We start from the raw sequence: 17,884 nt of genomic DNA, 5'->3' as shown, positions 1-17,884 counted from the left end.
TTTCATACAGGAACAATCACACTTAAATCAACTGGACAAAATCATTTGCAAATTCTTTACTGCATCTGACAAACAGTACACAAAGAAATGTGAGTTTAAAAAAAAGAAAGTCTATATCATAGTCTCAAACTCTCCAGTTGTCCATTTTGTCTGTATATTCCGTCTCCTCTGCCCTATTTTCTGTTCAGTTCCAATGTGTCCCAGTATCTTTACAATCCTCTTCAGTCAGCGGCGTACAAAGAGCTTCACTGAGACCTTGACAGAACGGCAGACATAATTCAGTTTGATTCGCAGTTATTAGTGATCCTTCAGTCCAATAGAATAAATCACACAGAATTGTGCTTTTCAGTTACACTGAGCAAAAGAGATATCTCTGAGATATCGATGGAATTTGATCTCTATGAGATGTTTTATAAATCCATGAGGTATTTGCTTTTGACAAATATATTTTTTCCCCCTGTGATGCTGAGATGGAATCCATGCTCCAGGCACATCCTCTTGAGATATAGTTATTGAGTCTTTGGTTCTGCCAACTTCTCTGGGTCCATATCCAAGTCAGTTAAGCAGCAGTAGCACATGATCTGAGCATATTTGGTGAAAGAATCTGTCACGGAGGAAAGGGAGGGGGCAAGTTAGGGGGGCATAAAAGATCTATGGACACACATGTCCAAAAAAACTTTGAAACAAAAGATAAAAAATAGTAATAATATAAAAATTCATCATATTTTATCTGCCCTGTCCCAATGGCAAATATCTTTTTATAAGCATAAGACTTATTTATTTAAATTATGTTAGAATATGGGGTAAGGCTGAAATAAGAAGAGTATTTGAGAGACTAGAGCTGTAAACATGTCACATTTTGTGATGGTCCTACCTCATAACATTTCTGTGTCTGTATTTGAGGCGTATCTTCAGTCCAAAACAAATCATCTAACCTCTCCTTGGCTTTCACTTGATTAATGCAAGTTCACAGTTCTGCTTAATTTATACATTTAATTAATTATTAATTTATTAATAAAGCAGAACTGTGAACTTGCATGAACAATAGTCACATGTTTGTCATGGTGAAGTGGTGGCTGCTATGGTTGTAATTATTTTACCACATGACTATATGAACTAAATAAACCAGGAAAACAGGACAACACTGTCAAAAGAGCTGACTTGTTTCCTTTCACTGCTTCTTTATATTCCAATTAACTAAACTAATATATATATATATATATATATATATATATATATATATATATATATATATATATATATATATATATATATATATATATATATATATATTTATATTAACACTGTAAAACAAATGTTGGTTTAACTTTTTAAAGTAACCTGGTTCCGTAAAATATTGATTTTATTGAAATAAAAAATGTGAGTTGATACAATTAAGGAAACTGATTTAATAAATAGAAACTCAAAATATTATTGTATCTGAACCACATAAAAAATGTGATAAATCATGAAAATAGCACAATTTGGCATGTTTCACTGTGTCATCACAAATAAGAACCAATTACCCAATATGCTTACAAAATATTTTAATAATATTCCAATAAAGGATTTTGAATCTCAAAAATGTTTATTGTATTAACTCAAATTTTTTATTTCAGTGAACTCAACATTTTAAGGCAACCAGGTAACTTATTACTACAGTATACATGTTCCAATTGTCTGCACTTACTACTTCCCCCGAAGCGTTTTAAAACCTCTGTACTGTATTTACAACGTAAACTGCATAGGACGCTGGCACAGACAAGAATAAACTGGTGAATATTTCTGAATACATTTGTATCGCTTTGTGTTCTAGAAAAGCGCATAAAAAAATCAAATGTATTATAATAATAATAATTATTATTATTATTATTATAAATGTGTGAGGTAATTCATTTAAATTATTTAAATGCATTCATCAGTCTGACTTTAGGAATTTTGCAGCTTAGTTTTAATAAAATGTTTTGGCTAACATTTTATTTTACAGTTAAATAAGTTACATGTACTTATTCACTGTATTCATAATAGTAAATTATGCATAATTACATACAACTAACTCTAAACATAATTCTTAGCCTATGGTATGAAGTTAAATGGTATTACTCAGTACTTAACTGTATAAATACACTGTAACAAGGACACCTTAAAAAAAAATGATTTTTTTTATCCCCTCATGTGAATTCATGTGTAATATGATTATCCTCACCATTGAGTTTACCGATCCATTTTGGCCTTTTCTCTTTAGGCAAGTAGATACACAAGTAATAAACAGGCACTCCAGACAGAGCGATGGAAACTCCTATGAGGGAGTTAATGGTGTCGCTGTACAGAGGCACGATCACAAGGAACACACTGCACAGGCAGTAGATGAAAGGAAAGAACAATGAGAGCTAATAAAGAAAAAGTCAGAAGACAGCTGAGTCAACAAACACGCAGAACAAGACATCGGTTATATTCAAACAAATAAGCAGATGTGAATGCTGGACCATGTATAGCTACCTTAACAGGTCTGTGTCTGTCAGGCTGAGTGATGCGCAGGTAAATGAGTCCGGCCACAGACAGACCCACGTACAGCCAGTAACTGAAGCTGAAGTAGTTGATGAGTTGAAATACATCCTCCACACACAGGAAGATCAGCCCCATCACACCCTACAAACACACACAAATCCAAAACAGTGACTATTCAGCTAAACGACTGACATATTGGTCAATCCAAAATAAAAAACATTAAACAGGTAATGTGAAACTTAATTATGACTTTTTTGATATTGTCTATGTGGATTTAAGTGTGATAAAATAAAAAAAGATCCAATGACAATGTGTCAACTTTCCGGGTGCAAGAATTCAAAGAGTAAACGTTTAGCGGTAGTGAATTATTTACAATTTCCAGTGAAGGATCTAGTGCGTTTTAGGCAATCGTAAATATGGGGAAGAGAGAACACCACTACAGAAAATCTGAAAAAAACTCATTATTTCTACAATTCAAACTGGATGATCAAACTGGAAAACACATCAATACATTTTAAATATACACATCGGTTTGTTGATGGACATACAGTTGTTAATGCTGATGGTGATGAGTTATAGCCTGACAAGCCAGACCCACATCAAGATGTTTGGTCTGGAAACTCACCATTGACAGCTCAATCCGAGGGGCGGGATAAACGGCTGTCTTTCAAACTCCCTCTGCACGCGATAGGATAGCGCTACAACCAACCAGAGCAACGTGAAGCGGAGCTAATTGAGGCTAGTAAACATGTGAAGATTAAGGATTCGAAAGGCCGCCGATTCGAAAGGCCGCCGTTCGCCAGTTTCTGTGTTTACTAGTTACACGCAAGCACAACTCGGCCGTCATGTTATGTTAAGTTATCCTGCTGAAGTTGTCCTTTCGATGGAGGTTGAGCTTAACTAGTTCTTCGAACATTTTATCATCAGACTCGTGCTCGGATTGATATGGTAAAATCAATGTTATTGTGACTGTTATTGTTATGTTATTGTACAATTATTGAGGACTGAGGAAGCCTCCTGAGCTAAAGTTCAGTTATGGTAATGGACTTCCGACATGCGATGTAAGCAGTAGACTAATCACAACGGGGTCTTCTGGCCAATCAGAGCAGAGTAGCTTGTGAAAAGGAGGGATTTTTTTGAGAATAATTAAAAAATATGTATTATAAGAAAATAAAGTGCTTTTTGACCTTTGATGCATGCAAACCACGATACGGCCAAAACAAATGTAGGAACCTTTAAAATAGCATAATATTTGGAAGAAGAGGAAGGGGGAGCGTCTTCTACTCAACCCTCTGAAGAAAGCTGTTGCCATAGTGTTCCATTTTGGCCATAATGCTGTTTAAAGATAAAAAAGTACGATACAATTTTAAGTGATAAAGCTATTCTTACTGATTGTCCATGGATGTGGATACAAAACATCAGGTAAAATCCATCCAAACACTGCTTCATGGGTTCAAAAATAAGGCCCCCTAGTGGTAAACCATTGACATTTTTTAAAACAAAGTTTTCTAAGTTTCATGAAGCAGTGCTTTGAAAGCACCCATTCCCAATCACTAGACCCTCTTATTCTTACACCCTTTCCTTCAAAGCACCTGTCACATAGAGACCACGATCAAAGAACCAATTTCCAATAGATAAAGACAACATGCTCCCGTCTCAGAAATACATAAACACAGTGGGTCATAAACACCATTTCATGTTGACTCTACCAACTGATTGTATTGTAGTATCGTATTATCATGGATAATCTGGTCTAGATAATGTACATACGGGTACTTAGAGAAAAAGGATAGAGACTTACATTAAAGAGGAGTGCAGGTACAGGAGTGTAGCGCTCAGCGTGGATCAGACTTAAGCTGATAGGAAGGTGGCCTTCTCTCGCCCCCACAAAAAACAACCTATCAACAAGGAACACGACATGTATTATATGCATATAGCAAGACTTAAAAGTCCTTGTTTTAACTGGAACCAGAACGTTTTACCTTGAGGCAGCAATGATGGAGGCATTGAGACCGCCATAGCAAGACATTGCCACAGCGATGGGAACGATCCAGCTCATGGGACCTAGCACCTGATTTCCAAACGTCTACAGATGGGGACACAAACTAGACGGTTTAATCAAATGATGGTATTATTAATACAATAAATTCATAAAGGGCATATCTTTTATACTTTGAAAGATCCTTACTACAGCCACTGCATCACTACCCATGAAAGAAGGCATGTCCAGAACTACATAGTAGGCCACGTTGGTCAGCAAGTAGATGATTGTCACTATTGGCATGGAGATGGCTATAGCGATGGGAAGGTTCCTATAAATGATCAAGGAGGAAGATTAAACACTTAGGATGAATGTATTAGGAACAGGAGCATTCATTTTTATGTAGATTTGTGTCTGCTAAATAAATAAATGATAATGAAAATGTAGAAAGATACACACCTAATGTCTAATCTTATAATGAGTTCACTGGTCCTGAAGTAACTCATCAACAATATTCTGATTTAAATTTTGTAAAATATTTTAAAAGAACCTGAGAGCTAAACTTTAGCCAAAATAATGGAGACGCATACTGTAGAGTTTGATGACAAAATTTGATGTTGGCTTGACACAGCCTTTTCTGAAAGTTTGAAAAATCTTTTTAAAAGCTTGAAGTTTAACAATTTTACTCAAAGAAGTCAATACAATGTTGTAAACACATTCAAGTGCATTGTTAACATGTTTTAGCTTGTTGTTAGCATGTTATACCTGAATAGAGCTGTATAGAACAGTGTTACTTCTAAAATGTAATATTTATAAACATACATCCATTATTCCTGTTCATCGGACAACTGTCCTCCGCTGCCTTTCATGATCTAATCCCAACAGGTTAACGGAAAACTTTTAAATTTAAGTGAAATTACCATAAATTTGGTAAGATTTGTGTATTTATGTGCACCAAAAGAGTTCTGATGTCCACCAGAATATCCACCAGATACATTGTTCCTATTATCATTTCATTTGATGTTCATGAATCCAAATTATTCACATACCCACAGCTGTAATTTGCATAAAACACACCCAAACCAATTCCATATAAGGACCATCTCGTCTGAGAGCATGTGCTGAAAGATCTTTAGTGTGAAGTATGCCAATGTCAAAACCAGCTAAAGCACTATTAATAATGTCACTGGCCCCATTATTAGGTACACATTCAACTGCTGGTTAAAGCAAATATCTAATCAGCCAATCACATGACATCAACTCAACATGTAGACATGGTATAAATGATCTGCTGAAATTCAAACTGAGCATCAGAATGGGGTAGAAAAGCGATTTAAATGACTTTGAATGTGGCATGGTTGTTGGTGTCAGACAGGCAGGTCTGAGTATTTCAAAAACTGCAGATTGACTGGGATTTTCACACACAACCATCAATAGGGTTTATAGAGAATGGTCTGGAAAATAAAAAATATTCAAATGCCTTGTTAATGTCAGAGGTCAGGTTGTTAAGCTGCTAAAAAGGCAACAATAACTTAAATAACCGTTATAACTTGTTACAATGCTCTCTGCAGAAGAGCATCTCTGAACGTAGAAGGGCTTTGAATCATCTCAAACTGGTTTCTTGAACATGACAAGTTCACTAAACTCAAATGCCCTCCACAGTCACCAGATCTTTTTGGGATGTGCTGGAACGGGAGATTCTCATCATGGATGCGCAGCCAACAAGTCTGCAGCAACTGCGTAATGCGATCATGTCAATATGGACCAAAATCTCAGAGGAATGTTTCCAGCACCTTGTTGAATCTATGCTATGGAGAATTGAAGCAGTTCTGAGGCCAAAAGGGGTTCAAATCCGGTATTACAATTTACTACAACTTAAAAAGTGAGGAAACCTGTTGCCTTAAAATTAATTAAAGCTGCTGTCCGCAACTTTATTTGTGTTCAAGAGTTACAAAAAAAAAGTACAACATGGACCATAACGGGTCAGGGCAAGCCAAAACACGGTATGGAAAATACCATACCGTGTTTTGGCTTGCCCTGACCCGTTATGGTACACTTATAATAAGTGTTTACACTGGGAAAATTTCAGACCGGTCTGGTAGGAACTACTGCGGGGGAGCACAGTCCCTGCCTGACCTGCCATAGACATAAGTACATTAGACAGAAGTAGCTCCGGCTAATGTTCCTCCACAAGACGCATGATGTTCTTTTTTTATTAATAGCTAGAGCACAAAAACTTACGGACTGCAGCTTTAAATAAACTTTATACGCAATTGAAAAGTTATGTGGAATTGTCTTACGTAACTAAATTTGTTCCAAGTTAAGTCAACGCAACAATTTTTACAGCGGTGTACCTAATAAAGTGGCCGGTGAGTGTATATAGGCCCAAATGCACAGTTAATGGATAAGACCTAATGTTACGCAATATCCAGATAAATGCACTTCATATGAAAAACATGAAAAGAGAAATGCTGCACCTCTCGGGGTTCTTGATCTCCTCAGTAACAAAGTTAAGCGTGTCCCAGCCAGAGTAGGAGAACAGAGCTGAATAAAGAGCAAGAGCAATGCTGCCCGCCTCTGTGGAGGAGCCCTCAAATGGACGATCAAAGTTCTTTGTTTCTCCTGTGGTGAAGCATGAGGAACAGTAAAAGAAAATGATAAGATTGAGCAGTACATGAGACACCATGAGTCAAGCAACAAAACCTGTGTATAGGTGCAACCTGAAGAAAAAGCTACTGGAAGGCAAGCCAGCAATCTTTAGCCAAAAAAAGCATAGCGGCTAACACTAATGCTAACACAAGAGGTCGTTTGTTGGAATGGATATCAATGGAGGAGAGGCTTCACTACGCTGATAAACAATTTTTGTGATATTTGATAAAAATGTAAATATATAAATGTATTCTTGGCTTACAGATTTTAACAATTAGTAGGCCTATCACTGCTATTTATGCCTAATAAATCTGTTTTTTAATGAACAGATTCAAATCTAATCTTAAATGTGGCTCTCTAATCTTAAATGCTGTACTGTAGGCTATACTAACAATACAACACCAAATATACAACATTATTCAAGACGAATGCACTAATCCACAAGAAACTGTGTGTAACGTAAACTCTAGGTGACTCATAAAACTCACATGAAGTTAGCCAAGTTAGCTATTCCACTTTTTCCAATGATAATAGCCACGGACTCTCTCATCTCCTAATAATAAGACTATCGCTGATTAAGAGCTGCATGCTTCTATGTTCATGCAATCTCAATTTCTCCTATTTATGCTGACAAATCCAACTAAAAACATGAGTATCCCCTCAAAACGCATTTTTACCATTAATTATCTTGATGAGGCCCATTGTGATGACAAGGAGCAGAGACATGATCTTGGTGTAGGTAAAAATATCTTGAACCAAAGTGCCCCACTTGACATAAGCACAGTTTATGAAGATCAGAATACCTGAGGAAAGAGGAACAACACATTAAAATGCAATTATGAAATACAAATTATTGATGAAATCAGAACACTTACATTTAATGTTTAAATCAAGGACTCACAAGATAATACACAAGAGGCTGTTTCTTTGTTTTAGTCTATACTTCTCAGAAATCACAGCAGACACTTTCCGTGAATACAGTCTGAATAGTTTCCATCAACTTGCCGTTTCATGCTTTTTAAATGAGAACTATAAATAAACTTTTATAAAACATAAGATGTAGGCCACCCCAAACAAATCAAATTTGGTCATATCAAATGTTGGTTTTGGCCTGTCCCACAACTAAATACAACTACTAAAATAGTACTTCATTTTGAGATTTAAAAATTTATATTTAGCTGTCACACATTTTTTTGTGTAACCCTGTTGCATAGTATAGCATTATTTTATTTTAGTTGTATTAATATTTTAATTAGTGTTAATTTTAATTAAACTTTTAGTAATTTTGCCATGTGCTTTTGTAATTTTATTCATTTTTTCTGTTTCTATTTTGTAGGATTAAAATATGTTTATATTAGTTTTAGTTTATTTATTTCCAGTTAATAATTTTAGTGCTTCAACTAAACTGAACTTAATGGAATTTTACTACTGAATTATTGAACCATTGAGTTATTGCCAAGGCAGCATGTAAACTTTACTATTTATTATAAATAATATTTAGATTTTATTTTATGTCAGCTTAATTTCAATGAACCGAAATGTAATATATATATATATATATATATATATATATATATATATATATATATATATATATATATATATATATATATATATATATATATATATATATATATATATATATATATATATATATATAATCCTGTCCTAATCTGCATTAATGAATCTAAACCATTTGTTATTAATAATATTACACACACATACATATCACACACATATATGATCAATAAGTTATGACAACATATGTTTTTACATTGCTTTAACTCAACTTAAAATAAGTTTAGATGCATACACTTTCATATAATGATATATCTTATTATATATAACTTTTTAATATATAACTTTATTAAGGTATATTCAACTATATTTTTTGTAGTCAGTTTAACATCCAAGTTTATACTTAATTTTATACAGCAACTTTATCTTAATGTGTGTGTGTGTGTGTGCGTGCGTGTGTGTGTGTGTGTGTGTGTGTGTGTGTGTGTGTGTGTGTGTGTTTGGGGTGGGGGGGTGCTACCTTACACAGTTACACATGGTTTAAAACTTTCCACATATGCCAGGATGACGAAACTTGGTGTTTTTTTTACTAGTTGCTTTGGAAGATATTACTGAACATGTATTTAACCATAGCAAAAAAATGTTTTTCTTAAGTTTGTTTTTCATCTCAGTTTTTTGTGTTTATTTAAAATAAGACAAATCTGATATTATTGTAATCTTATATCATTTGTTTAACAAACAACAGATCTAGGGATCTAACAGATCTTTAACAGATCATTCTTTAATGCTGATCTAACAGCATTACAAGGTGCAAGGTGCGTTGTACTGCCCCTATTAGAACTAAGCTATTAAAATTCTATACTTCAGTTCATATATGCTTTATTTTGAGAAACCACGAGAAAAGGGTGAATAATGACTGAGAGTTCAGAAATGATTTATTATTATTATGTTTTTAACTATGCTGTATAGCTGTATTTAGTGATGTGTTTGTTGTCAAACTCAAAATTTGTATTTGTAATGATAAAAAAGCCATTATTTTATTTCAAAAAGTTAATAATTGTATTTTATTGACAAAATATTTCAGTTTGTTTTGGATATTTTTTATTATATCAGATAACATTTTAAGCTGTCATGGTCATGTTACATTGTGCCCCCTCACATGTTACAATGCACCTCACTTACGGGGCATGTTGTCACATTTCTCTCTCATTCTTTCAGGGTAAAAGAAGAAAAATGTATACACTGTCTGCATTAATTAAACAAAATTACATAAATGTACTAGATGTGGGAAATTAATGGGAACAAATAAATACTCTGAACTCCAAGTGGATTTACACAAACTGAGAAAGTCACAAAGCGTTTGTGCCCAGCTCTCCCCTAAAGTCATTTAAAACCAGCTCCTTCCTTTTATATTGTATTCTGCAGGTTGAGTAATAATCAAACATTTGCCATAAACAAACGAATGGCTTTGTGTCTGTAGATTTTATTTTCTTTCTGTACCCTATTCTTGGAAAGTGCCAGGCCTGATCTCAGCTATCAATTGTGCGAGTTGTTACAGTCTGTCCTCATGCACTGAGTGGGTCGTGTCCCTGCTTTCTGAGAACACATTTAGCTCTGACTGGAAACTGTGTGAAGGCAACAGCTGCTAAGAAGGAAAGAGAAAGAAAAACATCTCCTGTTTGTCGCGTGTTAGAGCAGTGACAACTGGGCAAAACCGAGAAGAGTGCCACATTCAACCCTGCTTCGGGTTTCACTTTGCTCAAACTAGATTAGATTAGAATTCTAGAACCAAAAGACACATGTCTATAGATTTGTTTTGGACGACTGTTATCTATGTAACACAATTACAAATACCGAGTGCACTCAGGTTTAGATAACATGAGCATCAACGAAAAAAAGTACTCTCATGGCTTTTTGGACTTGTCTTAGTGGTATTACCATGGTATTCTTTGAAGTACACTGGAATATCATGTAAAATATAATGGTGTGTGAAGATGGTAATCATTGAATACCACTGTATTACTTGTATGATGTACCCTGGGACGTGTTGTTGATCTTTCACCCACATACCAGTGTCTCTAACAGTCAAGCCAGCTGATTCACAAAATAGACTACTAATATAGTTTGGTCTGGTTCACATGCTCCATAAGAATAGTGCCAGCATTCACCAGTATTAAAATAATAGATACAGATACAGTCTAGACTAGGATCTGCTCAAATATGTGCTGCGTTTAGGTTGTTATTACGCAACACCTGTGTTGTTGCAGATCATATTTTAATGTACCTGTTACTCATTACATGTATTTACTATAACTAACCCTAACCCTATAGTAAGTACTTAAACAATATTACTCAATACTTAAAAGTATAATTACACTAACAGGAACACGTTAAAAAAAAGTGCAACCGGAATTAGTATAGTGGTAGACGATTCATGAGTGCACATTTATTTCTTCATAATTTTTACTTGTTTGAATCACCTAGGGAACATTTTTATTTTTTTGAGAATGATACTATATGAGGTAATACAGGTTTATTGGTTCATTCTCGCATGGAACGAAGCCTTTTCACAAACTGATTTTGTTTTTCGTATCACATTTGGGAAGTACAATGGATTACGAATGCTGTTTTATGTTGACTAACAGAAGGACATGCTGTATGTTTCTCAGGAGAATTTAGTGAAGTAAAGAAAGGAAGGGTTTTGTGAGTAGTGATGTGAAAGACAGCAGAAAGGGAAAAAAAATGTTCACACACTGCATAAACAATTCTGACAAAACGTCTACAATAAGCTAAATGTTTGTAATGTATATATAATTACACTTATATAATATGTAATAACAGTGTTGTCCGAGACACCCTTCCTTAAAGGTGCAGTAAGCGATTTCTGAGAATTGTTATTGAACAATGTTGGTATTTTGAATCAACCCAAACAAACACCTCCATTTATTTGCTCTGCTCCAAATTGCACACTCAACGGAAGACTGGATCAATGTTTCTAAGTCTGCATTTTTTTAGTTTCTCAGAGAAGCTTAAAGAACGACACTGAAGTCTTTCTTAAAAAGGGAAGATGTGTTCTGAGTTTTGCCGACCGGATACCGCGAACGTTTAATCTGTCAACTAGCTCCGTCTGTCAAAAAGCTTCACCTTTTTCATTGCTCTAATTGGTTGTAGCGCTATCCTATCGCGTGCAGAGGGAGTTTGAAAGACAACCGTTTATCCCGCCCCTCGGATTGAGCCCTGTCAATGGTGAGTTTCCAGACCAAACATCTTGATGTGGGTCTGGCTTGTCAGGCTAATGACATTCTCCTTTCAGACGGAAAAAAAAAAATCGTTATATTAAAAAAGTCCAAACTTTATAATGGCAGTAATTGGTGTTCTGTTTTTGAAGTCCATAAAAAATGCATCTGTTCATCAAATAATGAGCTCCACGCGGCTCTGGGGGGTTTATAATGGCCTTCTGAAGCAAATCAATGCTTTTGTGTAGGGAAAATATCCATATTTAAAACTTTATGAAGTAAACTTCTGGCCGATCGCCTTCTGTGGAAAAGTTTTGAAAGTGCCTTCTCGCAGTTCAAGATGCTTACTCTACATCTGACAAGTGTACCTGGTAGTGTAAGCCTTTTGAACTGCAGAGGCACTTTCAACACTTTTTCCATAAATTGAATACGGAAGGCAATTGGCCAAAACTTTAACTTATAAAGTTTTAAATATGGATATTTTTCTTACACAAATGCATTGATGACTTGAGGGTGAGTTAATCATGGACTAATTTTCATTTTTGGGTGAACATAGGTCCTAAAAGGTCTTGTCTGATCATAACCCTTCTTTTCCTAGTGATATTCCTCTAAGCTTTTCTCTTAATTCTCTCAGCCATCTCTTATTCCACAGTATTTTTTTTTTTATCTCCCTCTTGCTTACTTTCTCTCCTCTCCATCATTATTGGACACACCCTCTACTTCTGACAGGCTAGAAGTTTGTTGTGATGCTCGGTTCAATTCACTTTCAACAGTGTTTCTCAGAAATCACTTACTGCTCCTTTATCGTGAACAAAAACATAGTGAACGTGATTTAATTCAATGTAACAATGTTCCTGGAACAACATATTTGTTGATTCTGGAACAATATTCCAATCAACCAATCAGATTCGAGGGACAGGTTTAGAGTTTATGCTTAGAACCAGGGTTATAGTGGTTCCACATCAGTGTTACTCACCATCATTTTCCTTCTGATTTTAGCAATAACTTAGGTTAGGTTTCGGGATCGGGATAGGGTTGAGCCCTTACAGACAGCCCTGTGTTCATTCATGATTTCTCTCGTGCTGTAAAGCGGAGGTGATTGGTTCATGTCGTGAGCGCCGCCGTTTGCTTGAACTGAGGGCTACAGTGATCTGTGAATGTCACACCATAGACTGTTAAAAATAGGTCATGCCACATTAGAGCATTTCCCATTATTATTGTTAACAACTTCACCCCCCACCCCCGAAAGAAAACTCATCGGATCTACATTCATTCACTCCTTCAAGTTAACTTTATTAGTGGACTAAAGTAGGGAATAGTGAGGGTTTAGGGAGCGAAGTTGGATTCAACCCTGGAGAACGACAGATGACGTCAAATGCTGAGATTTTCTTCACTAATCAGCGATTTGTAAATCATGCACGAAAAATGAGAAATCTAGTCAAAATCTCTTTTTCCGTGCATTAATCTAAAATAAACAAAAAAGTATAAAAGGGCTGTTTGATCTTGTCTCTTTATTCCATTACAAATAGGAAATGAAATGATCAGATGGTGCTCTGTTGGATTTTTCTGACATCCTTTACTCTTCCCTGATGATGACCTCTGGCCTACTTTCTGTATGATCTGAATGTCTGCCATCTGAATTTTAGAACATTGAATTTGATGATCTGAATTTTAGAATTTTGAATTTGATGATCTGAATTTTAGAATTTGATGATCTGAATTTTAGAACATTGAATTTGATGATCTGAATTTTAGAATTTTTAATTTGATGATCTGAATTTTAGAATTTTTAATTTGATGATCTGAATTTTAGAATTTTGAATTTGATTATCTGAATTTTAGAACATTGAATTTGATGATCTGAATTTTAGAACATTGAATTTGATGATCTGAATTTCTTCATCTGAAATCTTGAATCTGTATTTTCAAAAACTGAATATTTACAGTCTATTAATTCAGAACAAAATATCTGCTGTTTGAAAATACATGTCTATTTCGACATGAAAAAATTTCAGATGTGTTCAATTTCAAAGGTTCTATATTTAACATTTAAAAAAAAATCAAATTCAGTTCTGTTCTGTGTAAAATGCAACATAATGTTCAATTTTGTTAGATTACACTTGTCAATAATTCAGATTTATACAATTCAAATTCAGATCATTTTGTCATATTTCAGCTCCATAATTTTTTGAGGAAGGAATTTTGGGTTTTCATGAGCTGTATGCCAAAATCATCAGTATTAAACCAATAAAAGACCTGAAATATTTCAGTTGGTGTGCAATGAATCTAAAATATATGGCACTTTGCGCTTGTTTTTAGCTAAAAAAACATATTAGCTATTGAGTTTCATAAGACAATACAGAATGATACAGAACATATGGTGAAGCCGCTTTTCCATCAGGCCAAACTGCTCTCCCTGTTTGTTAACCGTTCCATTTCGTGCCGATCCGAGCCGGCCCGTATGGATATGGTTTCGTTTTCTGCTGTGATAATGGAGCTCTTTGCAATGTAATACAAACGAGTCAGTTGTTGCCTTGGAGACTTAGATACATTAGATAAATATTGACTGTGTTATGAAGGATGACCAGTGTATTATTTGTTTATTAAATATTTATGTATTATCACATCACCCAAATGGTTGTCTCCAGAGAAACTAGCATCCAGGCAACACATTAGTGATCGAACCTGAGTGGCAACATCAATACACGCATTCTAGCAGCCGGTAGTTTGTGTTATTGAGGGAAATTCATCATACCCGAAATATCTTAATTTGAAGGGCTATCTGGCCCTTCTCCTGACCCCTACCAATTCAGCCAAAAGAGAATCGAGACACCCATACCCTATTCACATGAACGCACAAAACGAAGGGGTTGGGAAAGGGCTAAGGGGTAGAAATGGGATTGGGCCTAAAGTCGCCATTTTGCGGCACCATGTTTCTACAGTAGCCCTAAATGGACAAACTGCTCTACAGAGAGGTAGCTACTCTCTGCCGTCTCAGATGACAACATCTTTGTCCTGTGTCAGCCACCATACCTTCTCTATGTGCTTCGAAAGGGAGGGGTGAGCAGTGGGCAGTTGTAATTTGCGCTAAAATGTACACAGTGCACCTTTAACTAAAGGGAAAGTTCTGTCATCATTTACCCGTGTTCTTCCAAACCTGTATGACTTTCTTTCTTCTGTGGAACATAATAGAAGATATTTTGGAGAAAGCTAGAAACTAACCAACATCATGTTTTACATAATTTTAGAGCAACATGCTAGACTTCATATTTGGATCACTTATTCAAAAGAGCTTTTTTTTTGTAGAGTTAGCGTTATAAGCAAAAAAAAAGCTTTTTTTAAATGTACATTTAAATGACAAATGCATTTTTTCATGAATAAGGAAAAATAAACCATAAATTGATTTTATGTAAATTCTAATCAGGCACTGAATTGGGTACATAGCGAGCTACAGACCTGAGGTCACCATAATTGGGCGTGAACTCCAAAAGTTGGCAGAACCTTAAAAAGGGGGCTGGGTCTCCACGCGACCATTGGCTCTGGCTTCAGCCAATTGACTTACATTTCAAAATAAAAGTTTGTAAATTAAACATTTCCGTTTGATATAACATATGAAAGTTACAATATGTTATATGCTCCGTGAGAGAGGAGCCTGGATCTTTCGGCCAGTGGCGTTCAGACATAAGTTTAAATCTCAAAGGGCACAGGATCTCTCCCAACAAGGGGCTAACTAGAATCAACTGAAAAGGAATGCCGTTTCAGAGGTAGCACAAGGTATTACATTTCAATTACAGATTACAAAAACAATATTTTTTACTTTAGAACAACTACAAATATTGAGAAAGCAAACAAGACTTGACAAGCTGAGAGCAATCGAAATGAGGACTCACAGAGACAAGCCGCTGCTATCAGTCTCACAGAGTCGTACGGAGGCTGACAGGTGGGGTAGAGCGCTTCCACCAGGTAGTTGGCAAACGTCAGCGAGATGATAGCCTGACTGGCTGGCTCCACCAGCAGGATGGACGTCCACAGGCGGATGAAAGCAAGGAAACCCCCAAAGGCCTCCAGGATGTACGCGTAACTAGCACCAGACTTGGTGATAGTGGTTCCAAGTTCTGCGTAACACAGTGCGCCAAACACGGAAAATATGCCACCGAGAGCCCAGATGACCAGCGAAAGGCCGTAGGAGGCGCTGTACATCAACACACCCTTCGGTGACACGAAAATGCCCGAGCCAATCATGTTGCCCACAATTAAGCAGATGCCATTGGTGAGAGAGATCTCCCTCCTCATGATCATCTTCTCCTCCTGTAGGTCTGGACCATTGCAGGCTCCAGCTGGCTTCTTCACGTCCATGTCTCCCCGAGACCCCGGACAGAGTTCCATTAGTTTCTTCATGCTGGAGGAAACAAATTCAACAAGTATTACAGCTGGAATCACTAGTAAAACACAATTATGATGATTGTGGTGGTGGTTTTATTTGGATTTAACATGCCAGTTCATTTGATATCTTGTTTTGACTGACTTGCAATTGTACTAGGACTAGGAAATTATCAAACTACAGTTTTATTTATTTATATAGCACATTTCATACACAATGGCAAATATCCGTCTATGTAAAGTGTCACATTGTTGTCATGTAAATTGTGATTGGTATAAAATATAATATCACATGCAAAATATTCTGGTGACACTTCACAATAAGATTCCATTAGTTAACATTAGTTTTAACATGAACTAGCATTATCTAACAAAGAGAAATACATTTGTTGTGGTATTCATTTATCTTTGTTAATGCTAGTTAATAAAAATACTCTTAAAATCTCAAGTCAAAACAGTGTAATTCAATCATTTTCTTTGTTAACGTTAGTTAACAAAGAAAATGATTGAATTACACTGTTTTGACTTATTGTTGTCTGAGCATTCAGCATTAGAAATGAGTTGCGTAAGATAGTTCGTAGTAGACAGCTTGAAGTAAATTCCATTTTGTAAATAGTTTGTTCAAATGAGCCAATAATATTAACAATCATAATAAAGATTGAAATATTTCACAGGCAATGGCCTTACTAACCCTTGGAAATGATCAACAAAACAGCCACCGTGGGGCCAATAGTTTGGGGTCCTATTTAGCATTTTAAATCTAGTGCCAAAAACAAGCTGGTGTACTTTACCTTTAATCATGTTTGAAGGAATGCGGTGGGGGAAAAAATCATATAATTGGATTGTGGAGAGGAAGAGCGTACAGATGAGTTATGCAAGTTTCCAGAGTGGTGGTGATCCTGGTCAGAATGAAGAAAACTAGTCTATCAGGGTCAACAGGATGAGTGCTGTCGCAATCCCAGACCGCAGAGAAAAAGAGAGAGAGAGAGAGGGAGAGACCCTGATGTGTTTTTCCACCGGAGGCAAAATGGGTTCTTGAGTTGCCCTGTCTATTTTAAGAGGTCTTTACTGAGAGAGAGAGAGAGAGAGAGAGAGAGAGAGAGAGAGAGAGAGAGAGAGAGAGAGAGAGAGAGAGAGAGAGAGAGAGAGAGAGAGAGAGAGAGAGAGAGAGAGAATGCCAGTCCTCTCCTATTGATAGTAAAAGTAGCTCAGCAAAACCCTGCTGAACCAAAGAAATGTCTTTGTTATCGGATCCGTTTGAGCTCTGGCTCTAGAATTCCGTTTAAAGACAGTCTGCTTCCCCTTTACTAGGTGTTTGCTAAGGCAAGCAGCACTATTTCTACTGCTCATTTTGAACACTCTGACCTCGAGTGTTTAACTTGCGCAACTCGTTCTTTGGTTCATGTAATGACACCTCAACTTATGCATCTTTTTTATTCATATTTATTCAACAAACCCACAAGGGAAATTTTTCTCTGACTGATGATAAAAATCCCATAAATGTAAAATGCAGGAGACATATTAAAGCTACACTGTGTGATATTTTTCCCCATCTAGCGGTGAAAAGGTATATGACAATCCAGTGAATATAAGTTTCTGTTCCTCTCAATTC

At 35.9% G+C, this 17,884-nt stretch overlaps 1 protein-coding gene across 2 annotated transcripts; it reads right to left on the bottom strand.

Moving 5' to 3' along the window:
* Window positions 1-41: 41 nt before the first annotated feature.
* LOC137089573 (Y+L amino acid transporter 2) lies at window positions 42-17,279 on the bottom strand. 2 transcript variants are annotated; one of them, XR_010907711.1, is made up of 10 exons: window positions 17,064-17,279; window positions 15,783-16,291; window positions 7,816-7,941; window positions 6,967-7,111; window positions 4,697-4,820; window positions 4,491-4,594; window positions 4,310-4,406; window positions 2,500-2,649; window positions 2,207-2,352; window positions 42-604 (listed from the first exon to the last, which is right to left on the bottom strand). XR_010907711.1 is itself a non-coding variant. In XM_067453166.1 (10 exons), the coding sequence occupies exons 2-10, from the start codon at window positions 16,288-16,290 to the stop codon at window positions 510-512; spliced, it is 1,533 nt and encodes a 510-aa protein (XP_067309267.1). In that variant the 5' UTR covers window position 16,291; window positions 17,064-17,279; the 3' UTR covers window positions 42-509. The 2 variants fall into 2 exon arrangements, 1 of the variants encoding a protein (XP_067309267.1); XM_067453166.1 differs by having other exon boundaries at window positions 2,207-2,390.
* Between the last annotated feature and the right edge of the window lie 605 nt (window positions 17,280-17,884).

This window comes from Pseudorasbora parva, chromosome 9 (assembly GCF_024679245.1).
Source record: "Pseudorasbora parva isolate DD20220531a chromosome 9, ASM2467924v1, whole genome shotgun sequence".
In the NCBI taxonomy this organism is placed as follows: domain Eukaryota; kingdom Metazoa; phylum Chordata; class Actinopteri; order Cypriniformes; family Gobionidae; genus Pseudorasbora; species Pseudorasbora parva.
The sequence above is the reverse complement of the archived record's forward strand: the minus strand, read 5'-3'. Positions and strand labels throughout refer to the sequence as shown.

What these genes read in the sequence shown, in the direction of transcription:
- LOC137089573 (XM_067453166.1), bottom strand. Translation starts at nt 16,290, where the DNA reads ATGAAGAAACTAATGGAACTCTGTCCGGGGTCTCGGGGAGACATGGAC. An exon ending in GATAGCAGCGGCTTGTCTCT is followed by an intron (nt 7,942 to 15,782) that starts GTGAGTCCTCAT and finishes CTCTTTCCTCAG; the next exon opens with GTATTCTGATCTTCATAAAC. An exon ending in TCCATCATTGCTGCCTCAAG is followed by an intron (nt 4,407 to 4,490) that starts GTAAAACGTTCT and finishes CCTTGTTGATAG; the next exon opens with GTTGTTTTTTGTGGGGGCGA.